Source organism: Cebidichthys violaceus, unplaced genomic scaffold (assembly GCF_023349555.1).
Source record: "Cebidichthys violaceus isolate CVI_PGR_0920_01 unplaced genomic scaffold, fCebVio1.0.p SCAF_72, whole genome shotgun sequence".
Lineage (NCBI taxonomy): Eukaryota > Metazoa > Chordata > Actinopteri > Perciformes > Stichaeidae > Cebidichthys > Cebidichthys violaceus.
Genome location: NW_027176950.1, coordinates 299,511 through 309,520, shown reverse-complemented (window position 1 = coordinate 309,520; position 10,010 = coordinate 299,511). Strand labels below are relative to the sequence as shown.

At 40.6% G+C, this 10,010-nt stretch overlaps 1 protein-coding gene across 2 annotated transcripts; it reads left to right on the top strand.

Moving 5' to 3' along the window:
* Positions 1-157: 157 nt before the first annotated feature.
* Positions 158-9,749, top strand: tubgcp2 (tubulin gamma complex component 2). Of its 2 annotated transcripts, none has more exons than XM_068736754.1 (18): positions 158-241; positions 967-1,120; positions 1,713-1,841; positions 2,237-2,413; positions 2,628-2,787; positions 3,642-3,849; positions 3,927-4,126; positions 4,862-5,051; positions 5,144-5,289; positions 5,372-5,552; positions 5,868-6,048; positions 7,037-7,209; positions 7,909-8,037; positions 8,118-8,238; positions 8,321-8,464; positions 8,973-9,089; positions 9,172-9,335; positions 9,424-9,749. In XM_068736754.1, the coding sequence occupies exons 2-18, from the start codon at positions 971-973 to the stop codon at positions 9,497-9,499; spliced, it is 2,646 nt and encodes an 881-aa protein (XP_068592855.1). In that variant the 5' UTR covers positions 158-241; positions 967-970; the 3' UTR covers positions 9,500-9,749. The 2 variants fall into 2 exon arrangements, with proteins under 2 accessions (XP_068592855.1, XP_068592854.1); XM_068736753.1 differs by having other exon boundaries at positions 159-241; positions 951-1,120.
* The last annotated feature ends 261 nt before the right edge of the window (positions 9,750-10,010 follow it).

The window sequence follows — 10,010 nt, the reverse complement described above, 5'->3', positions numbered from 1 at the left end:
TAAAAAATTATTATTAAAAAAAGTGCAGCAAATGTACAGTTATACAAGCAATGAATGTAGTGATGGAATTATTATCTGCTGATAAATAAAGTTGCAGTACCGTAGTTAACCTATGGAGGACAGTGTGGCGCCAGTGCTGCGAGTATTACAGAAACAGAAGAAGAAGAATTTGACTAGTTGTGGGCGCGTTTAGTTTCTTGCTCGTGTGTTTTGCTGTTATTGAACCAGACGCTACTGACAGGTACAGTGCTCGGTAGAGACCTTGATTACACCTGTAATAAGCCGTATGATCACTGAGTTACGTTGTTATAATGAATTATATGTTTCATTTCGTATAAGCTAGCTACGCAGTTAGCATCCTCAGAGTTCATTGTACCCGGAAGCTGGCTGTTTTAGCCAGTAAGCAAGCTAGCATCATCTATAACGGTTAGCTTAGCATCACTTGTAGGAGAAGATGGTGCATGCATGCAGACTTTACAATAGCTGGTAGAGACAGATTTAGTTTAATTAGTTTGTCAGTATGAGCTAACTGTGATGGGGCTAAGCTAGCCTCAACACTAAACATCTGTGCATTATAAATACACTGTGCAATACTACAAGTATTCTGTCTGTATATATAATATTGCAATATATATATATATATATGTACACACACAACAACTATTCTGTCTGTATATATAATATTTTAGTTAATGTGGATTTTTTTACTTTTTTACTTATTTAATATTCTTTACTGTTTTATTATTTTTTTTACTTATTTATAATTGTCTTGATCTTGTTTTTTTACTATGTCTCTTTTTTGCTCTATCCACATATCCACATATACAGTATATGTACATAAATATACATATACATACTCCACTATGCTGCTGTAATCCTGTAAATTTCCCCAATGTGGGACTAATAAAGAACTATCTTATTTTATCCCCTTCCTCTCTCCTTCACTAAAGTGTGCTGTCATTTTAGAGCCATGAGCGAGTTCAGGATCCACCACGATGTGAACGAGTTGCTCAGCCTGCTTCACGTTCGGGGAGGCGATGGAGCGGAGGGCTACATAGACCTCCTGCAGAAACACAGGACTCCTTATGTCACAACCACCGTGTCTGCTCACAGTGCCAAGGTGGGTGTTACACTCTCAGGGCACAGAAAAGCCCGGGAACAAGACCATAATGTCCTGAAGGTGATAAGGATGATATTAGGATCTTTTGCAGGTATTAGCAACAAAATAGTTTTTTTTGCCAGATGTGCATGCAACAACTGGTAGGAGAAGTTGGGGCTCTGTTCTGATAGATTAAGTACTTTATTAATCCCAGCAGGAACTGTTAACGTTACAGCAGCTGAGAGCAAAAAAGAGAAAAATAATGTGCAAAAATAACTATACAAAACTATTAATAGTATCTTAAATAACTCAGATAATCTATACTGTACATATGTAATAATGTGCAGTGGAAGAAAAGCAAAACCCAGTGAGGTGGACATAGTGCAAGTATTCCCGCTAGAGGAGATCTAACGGTCCTTGTCACAGCAGAGTTTAACCTGAGTTGTAGTTGAGTTGTACTTACAGTGATACAGCAAGAACAGTTACAGAGTTTAAATCAGGTTTGTAAGCAGCAAGAAGCATATTACTGTGAATTTGATTTCTCACACACTGTAGAAATGAATGTGTTGCTAAGTGGATATTCTCTTGATACTGGCTGTTAAATCGTTTCCAGGTGAAATTAGCAGAGTTCTCTAAAACCCCCGAGGACTTCTTGAGGAAGTACGAGGAGCTCAAGTCCAAAAATGTTCGAAACCTGGACCCTCTGGTTTACCTGCTCTCTAAACTCTGTGAGGATAAAGAGGTAATGCATCGTTAATAAGCAGCTTATTATCTGGTTTTGTTTGTTATCACTTCAAATTGATTTACTTCACCCTTGTGGTGTTTCAGATTTAAAGTGATTATGATGTAAAGAATGAATCGTGTGTTTTTATGTGATTGTTTTTCATCTCTCAACAACGGGAGTAGTGTTAATAAAGAAGTAAAATATTAAGTAAATGCAGCCACAAAAACAAAAGAAAATCAGTTAATGAGACTGATGTAAATAGAAGATAGAAAGACATTCAGAAGGTGTTGAAAGAGGCGAAATTTGTTGATTTCCTACACGTTTTAAAAAGTTAAACTGCCATATTGACGTTTTAATAGTTCACCTTTCTTATCACAATATCTCACAGCTTTGTCGTAATATATGTTTTTTAGACACTCCAGTTTCTGCAGCAGAATGCCAAAGAGAGGTCGGAGTCATTGGCGAACACTACGTCAACCACGACCACCAGCTACACTCTGCCTCAGACCAGCACAAAGATGTCCATGCAGGAGCTGGATGAGCTGCGAAAGAAGCTCGGCAACGTGACGGCCAGCTCCAACGCTCCTCTGGTGAGCAGTTCTTACTCAGATGTTTTTTTTGTCTGAGCGGTGAAATCTCATCTTGCGTGAGTCACAAAAAAATTCATGCTTGTGTTGTGTGTTTGAGAGAGTCCTGCCACTCACCTGAAGGGCTGCTGTAAACATTTCACTGGAAACCAAAACTCCAGCCTCATATCTGCTAAATTAAATTAAACTTCCTGTATCGTCGTGGTTTTGTCTGCAGCCGGCTGAGGTCACGCGGAAGATGTTGAGGGACAAACACAACAAGAAGAACCCCACGCAGCCCAACCCCGTGTTCCCTAACTGGGTGTACGACCGCCCCGCTCTCCTCGGAGACTTCATCACCAGCCCGACTCCTGCAGGAGATCCAGCAGCGGCCATCGGTAAGACTTTTAATACTAGATCGTCAACTAGGTGGGAACCAGCGGTTGTGTGGAACTTTCTCTATGGGTTGTAATACTTCCACCATAATCTATTATTCCCCGACATTTTCATTTATTAATAAATATAATAAGACAAAGGCTAAAGACATCTATATGCAGCGCTCGCTGTACTGTGTGTGTTTGTGTTTTTTTAAATATTTGATCTACAGAACAAGCTTCATAGATTATATATTTATAAGAGCATGGAGAGAAAAGCTGCATCACCGACTGTGTGGCCACTTCTCATGTCAACACAAGGCGGCAACCTCTGTTTCTGTCAAGTGAAGCCGATGCTTCATGTGTTAAAGCTGCATTCTCTCTAGTGTCCATCAGGGGGCGACTCCTCTGGTTGTATAGAAGTCTATGAGAAAATGACTCTACTTCTGTCTTGATTTATTACCTCAGTAAACATTGTAAACATGAGTTTATGGTCTCAATCTCTAGTTTCAAGTCTTCTTCAATACAGCATGATGTTCATTTAGTACATTATGGTCCATTTAGAGTGAAACAGACCATAAAGCAGAGTATGCTTTAGGGGCGGGGCTACACAGTGATTGACAGGTCTCTACCAGAGACATATACGGCGTCTCTTCGTCACTCCTCCTCAGTCCAAATATGGTCACTTCCTGTGCGCTGGTTGCAAAAAAACAAGATGGCGACGGCCAAAACGCCGAACTTGAGGCTTCACAACATCTGTCCACAAACCAACTAGTAACGTCATGATGACTACGTTTACTTCTATGGTCAACACGCACAAAGCAGATGAATGATTTTTGTCCCCAATTAACGCAACATCTGGTGCGACCGTTGTTCAGGTACGATGGGACTGCCGGCGCAGGAACAAGCTCTGGTGGAGGATCTGCTGTTCGTCCTGGTTGGAGTTGACGGACGAGACATCACAGCTCAGCCCGTTCTGGGGAGACAGAACCGCTCCTTCATTGTCGACTCCACGCTGGACATGTCCATCAAAGAGCTGGTCAACAGAATACTACCGGTGGCGTCGTATTACTCCACTATAACACGGTGAGAATGTGACAGACTCATTTGTTCTCACTCTGAGGACAGATTGTTAGATGAGCAGTGTTTCATTTGACCTTCAGCTTCATTGAGGAGAAGTCGTCCTTCGAGTACGGCCAGGTGAACCACGCGCTGACGGCGGCGATGAGGACCCTGATGAAGGAGTACCTGATCCTGGTCACTCAGCTGGAGCACCTCCAGCGGCAAGGCCTGCTGTCCCTGCAGAAGCTCTGGTTTTACATCCAGCCCACCATGAGGACCATGGAGATCCTGGCCTCCATTGGTAAGAGTCTGGAGAACACCAGTTTTCTGTCTTTTGTGCACATGGACCAGTTGAAACGTGAGAACGACGTGTAAATCGGCTGCACGTTGATGTAACGACGTGAAAGTGTGAAGGGGGCTCGTGTTTAGGGACAGCAGCGGCTTCATCAGGTGAACACCAGCTGCTCGTTTTAACCACTTGAGGGCGCTCTGAACCCGGTTCATAGAGGAAACTACAGCACCAGCAGATTAAGCACAGAGGACATCTGTTGTGTTTCATCACCAAACAATACAAGATAAAACTTATATAAACTGTTGTTATTTTCTTCTTTTTTTAAATGTTAAAAAATGTTTAAGGAAATCACATAAATGTAAGCATTTTTTACCACTGGAGGATTGATAAAAATGATCAGAAATCTCTCCAAAATACCACATTAAGACACCAAGACCTTAAGGAACATCGTAGAAAAATCCACACTCTGATTTAGAATCAGAAACCTTTTGAAATGAGGAGATTTCTCCAAGAATTTACTGCTCATACGCGTCCTCATTATCAAAACACCTCGGAAGTCCAAACATCATCTGAATGCCCTAGGTCTCTAGTTTATGGTTGTTTAAGTTTCATGAGGCTGTGGTTGTCCTCATTCCTGCAGCACTCTTTTTTTTCCCCCCCAGAAGATCACTGCACTAATCTAACTGTTGCTTTGTCTTTTTATCCTTTTGAAAGTGAAGTAATGTTCTGCCACTTATTCCGCAGCGTCCTCGGTGGACAAAGGGGAGTGCATGGGCGGGTCGACGCTGAGTCTCCTGCACGACCGAACCTTCAACTACACGGGCGACAGCCAGGCTCAGGAGCTGTGCCTCTACCTCACCAAAGCCGCCAGCGTCCCTTACTTTGAAATACTGGAGAAGTGGGTCTACAGGGGCATCATCAAGGATCCGTACAGGCACGGCTTTAAACCGACGTTCGGAATATCAAAACACACTTCTACCGCCGCCGTGTCCGCTCTGTGTTTCTAATCTTGTTGTGTCCTCACAGCGAGTTCATGGTGGAGGAGCACGAGCTGCAGAAAGAGAAGATTCAGGAGGACTACAATGACAAGTACTGGGATCAGAGGTACACCATCGTACAGCATCGGATTCCCTCTTTTCTACAGAAAATGGCGGACAAAATATTAAGCACAGGTAAAAAAACAAAAACAAATGGAAAACATAAGAGCCTTTCTTAGAAAACAGATTTGAATTCCCTTCTATTATCATTTTGTAGGAAAATACCTCAATGTGGTTCGAGAGTGCGGCCGCGACGTGACGTGTCCGGATGCCAGAGAGGTGCTGTACACCCTGAAGGAGAGGGCTTATGTGGAGCAGATAGAGAAAGCTTACAACTACGCCAGCAAGGTGCTGCTGGCCTTCCTCATGGAGGAGAAGGAGCTGGTTTCACGCCTGAGGTAAGTGGTTAAAGGCAGGGTGGGTAATCTTGAGAAACTAGCAACAGTAGGCTAGATTTTAAAAATCATCCAACATATAAAAATTAAACAAACAGCCTAATGTTGCCAGATCATTTCCAATGGAAGCAGCTCGCAGCACGAGCTCCAAAAGTTGCTAAATGTAGCGAGAAAGTCGCCATGTCATCGTGGACGTAGTCGATTTAAAGCCTCACGTTCAGCATTTTGGCCGTCGCCATCTTGGTTTTTTGCAACCAGTGAAAACAGGAAGTGACCATATTTGGACTGTGGAGGAGTGACTGTGATGTTTTCCTTTAGATCCATCAAGCACTACTTCTTGATGGACAAAGGGGACTTCTTCGTGCACTTCATGGACCTGACAGAGGAGGAGCTGAAGAAGCCTGTGGACGACATCGTTCCTCCCAGACTGGAAGCGCTGCTGGAGCTGGCTCTGAGGATGAGCACGGCCAACACAGACCCCTTCAAAGACGACCTCAAGGTGGGTGGTACACACTTCAGTTAGACGGCATGAACATGAATCTGTGGTGATGTTAGACCTGTTAGTGTAATTACAGTATTTACAATAAAGATCACCTATTTTTTGGACGATAGATTAAAATGACGACATTTTTTAACCAAATACCTCAATATTGATATTCCAATGACATTATGGGGTTATTACCTTATTATTACTTTATTATTACTTGGTTTTATTTTATTTTTGATATTTCAATTCTGTATTTCCTGTAGAAAATTCAATAAACAGTTAAATAAAAAAATATATATATTATTTTTACTTTTATTTATTTTTATTTGACTAAAAATAATAATAATACAAAATAACAGTATATCTATATATATATATATATATATATATATATATATATATATATGTATATTGTTTTTACTTTTATTTATTTTTATTTTATTAAAAATATAAAAATATATATATATTGTTTTTACTTTTATTTATTTTATTAAAAATAATAATAAAAAATATATAAAAGTATATAACCATATAGATATATATGTTTTATTTATTTTTATTTTATTAAAAATAATAATAAAAAATATATATATTTATTGTAGGATTGACCATTTATATATTTTAAGTACCCTTTGTCCATCGAGAAGTTGTGAAAATATTTTTTCCAAAATATTTTCACAATGAGATTTTTAATAACTTTTATAATTGTAACGCCAGGGAGGGACAACATATTACGATATTCAAAATCTATGACGATGTCTAGTCTCATATCTCGATATTGATATAATATCGATATATTATATAGAAGCCCTGCTACGGAGCGTTTTAGCGCCTTTTTTCCAGCCCCAACTTTACCGTTTTGTTTTTGCGACGATCCCATAATATTATCAGTAAAACATTCAGAGATGAACGACGACAGGAACCGATACGCGAGCTGAACAACCTTCCACTCCTTCGTCTCGTGTACCGACACTAATCTCTTCCTCTCGTCTCTCCGCAGATTGACCTGATGCCTCATGACGTCATCACTCAGCTGCTGCGTGTTCTGGCCATCGAGACCAAACAGGAGAAGAGCATCATCAACGCGGACCCGACGGACGTGGCCCTCAGCGGGCTGGAGGCCTTCTCCTTCGACTACATCGTCAAGTGGCCGCTCTCGCTCATCATCAACAGGTTTTATATTGTTTTGTTTTCTTTACTTTTGAGGTACTTTGGCATCTTTGGCAATATTATCATCAAAAATAAATCCTGAATATAGTTATGATTTCTACAGCTCAAAGAAATGTAGTTGTCGGCCATTTTAGAGATAAATCACTGTATTTTTTTACATTTTGTACATGTAGAAGACGCTTTTTCTTTATTTTAAAGAAGACATGGGAGCCACAGATTACTCAAAATTAGAACGAACAAAAATGCATTCCAGGAATATTTGAAATCCTGGAATAATCCTTCAAAGATAAATTACATGTAGATGAAAAATGCAGCATCTAGTACGCATTTTCCAGACAATAAAATTAGTGAAGCTTTGTTATTTAACAGACCCAGTTTATTACAGTGTTTTGACAAACAGCAAAGAATATACATCTTAACATGAGATGATCTAGAGCAGAGCTCTAGTTAGCTGTTAAAATGTCTAAACAAAATCAAAAACGTGCATTTCTAAATAATTAAAACAACATTTATGGTCAATTTTTAAATTTATGCTATTACCGTATTAACTGGATTAGCTGCGCCCTTCAGAAAAGAAACCACCGCTCTGTGAAGATTTTTATTTATTCTCATTAGTTTTATCAGTAATCGGTCTGGATGTAAACTTTGAAAAGTAATCTATAAATACATTTTTAACACATTTAATTTGTATTAATTTTCCAGGAAAGCCCTGACAAGATACCAGATGTTGTTCAGACACTTGTTCTACTGCAAACATGTGGAGAGGCTGTTGTGCAACGTGTGGATCAGCAACAAGGATTTCAAGCTGTACTCTTCACATTGTGCCAAATGGTGAGTTGACACAGAATTTTTTAGGTGAATTTTTATGCAAAACAAGCAAAAAATGTCCTCTCACTCCGTTCACACTGCAGGTTTGCAGCTGCATTCGCCCTCCGTCAGCGCATGCTCAACTTCGTGCAGAACATCCAGTACTACATGATGTTTGAGGTGATGGAGCCCACTTGGCACGTCATGGAGAACAACCTGAAAACAGTGAGTAAAGCCGCAGCCAGCCAACCGACTCTGCCGTTCGTGTTCGTTGACCGTCGGTCTTCTTCTTCTTCTCCTCCTCCAGGCGTCAAACATCGACGACGTGCTTTGCCATCACACCAGCTTCCTGGACAACTGCCTGAAGGACTGCATGCTGACCAACCCAGAGCTCCTCAGGATCTTCTCCAAACTCATGTCGGTCTGCGTCATGTTCACGAACTGCATGCAGGTTTGTTGATAACAGAGGAAATGTTTTTTTCTCCTGGACTTTATCTTTTAGAAGTATTTCATATCGCATCTTAGGTTGAAGTGGACGTAGTCGTTGTTGGTTTGTGGATGTTTTGAAGCCTCGAGTTCAGCATTTTGGCCGTCACCATCTTGGTTTTCTGCAACCAGTGAACAGGAAGTGACCATATTAGGACTGAGGAGGAGTGATGTAGAGACGGCATACACGTCTCTGGTAGAGACCTGTCAATCACTGTGTAGCCCCGCCCCTAAAGCATACCCTGCTTTATGGTCTGTTTGACTCTAAGTGGACAATAATTTACTAAATGAGCATCATGCTGTATTGAAGAAGACTTGAAACTAGAGATTGAGACCATAAACTCATGTTTACAATGTTTACTGAGGTAATAAATCAAGAGAGAAGTAGAGTCATTTTCTCATAGACTTCTATACAACCAGAGGAGTCGCCCACTGGTGTTTTAAGTTGTTTTTTCTTTTCCCGACTGTTGCAGCGTGTCACTCAGAGCATGAGGTTGGAGCGCCTCTCTCTGGAACAGGGCACCGCGGACGGGCCTCCAACTCAGAGTGAACATGCTGAGGAGGCAGAGAAGAAGAGGCTGACCACAAAGGTATTTATCTCCAAAAAAAAACGCTTAAAGAAACAACTGGTGCACGAAAATTCTGCAGCTTCTGGGTTTGTTTTGTGTTCAGTTGTTAGCGGAGCACGCGGACACCCTGCAGTCAGACGCTGGCTTTGAAGCCACCATCAGCAAGTTTGACAGTAACTTCAGCACGCTGCTGCTGGACCTGCTGGACAAGCTGAGCATCTACAGCACCAACGACTGTGAGCACAGCATGATCAGCATCATCTACAGGTACAACGCCGTTAAACACGCCGTGTTTTCTGCATGTAATTGATTTTTTTTTTTGATAGTTACTAACTCGGCTCTTGTGATTTCACAGGTTGGATTTCAACGGGTTCTACACTGAGCGGCTGGAGAGGATGGCCATAGAGCGGAGTCAGAAAGCATCAGCGTAGCATTAAAAATGTCCTTTACTCACGTCTGCCCGTCACTACCAACCGCCCAGATACCTTCCATACAGACAAAAGAGCTGACGCTTCAGTGTGTACATTATATATCATGTACTTTTTGAGTTATTTTGAAAATGATGAACTAATGTGTTTATTCTGATATGAAAATTGAAAGTTGTGGCACTCCATATGGGTAACTTATTGTACAATGAAAATGTATGTTTGTATTCATTAAAACAAGAATTTACTGAATGAATTTAGAGCCTCGACGTCCTTTAAACCTGTCAAAGAATGTTTACCATCAGGTACAATAGTCTTAAGATTATTTATTTAAAAACCTTTGGGCAACGTTCCCAGAAGGTTGTTATTTAAAAACGTTTACAGAACATTTAGGAAATATTTCCAGAAGATTAAGTTTAATAAACACAACTTTGCAGAACTTAAATTGAACGTTTGCAGATGTTTATTGTTGAAAAACTCTTTAAAGATCCTTTTAGGGAACAATCAGATAACCTTC

Coding starts and splice junctions, on each gene's coding strand:
- tubgcp2 (XM_068736754.1), top strand. CDS start 971: ATGAGCGAGTTCAGGATCCACCACGATGTGAACGAGTTGCTCAGCCTG. Junction 1,842..2,236: donor AACTCTGTGAGGATAAAGAG/GTAATGCATCGT, acceptor TATGTTTTTTAG/ACACTCCAGTTTCTGCAGCA. Junction 8,038..8,117: donor TCTTCACATTGTGCCAAATG/GTGAGTTGACAC, acceptor TTCACACTGCAG/GTTTGCAGCTGCATTCGCCC.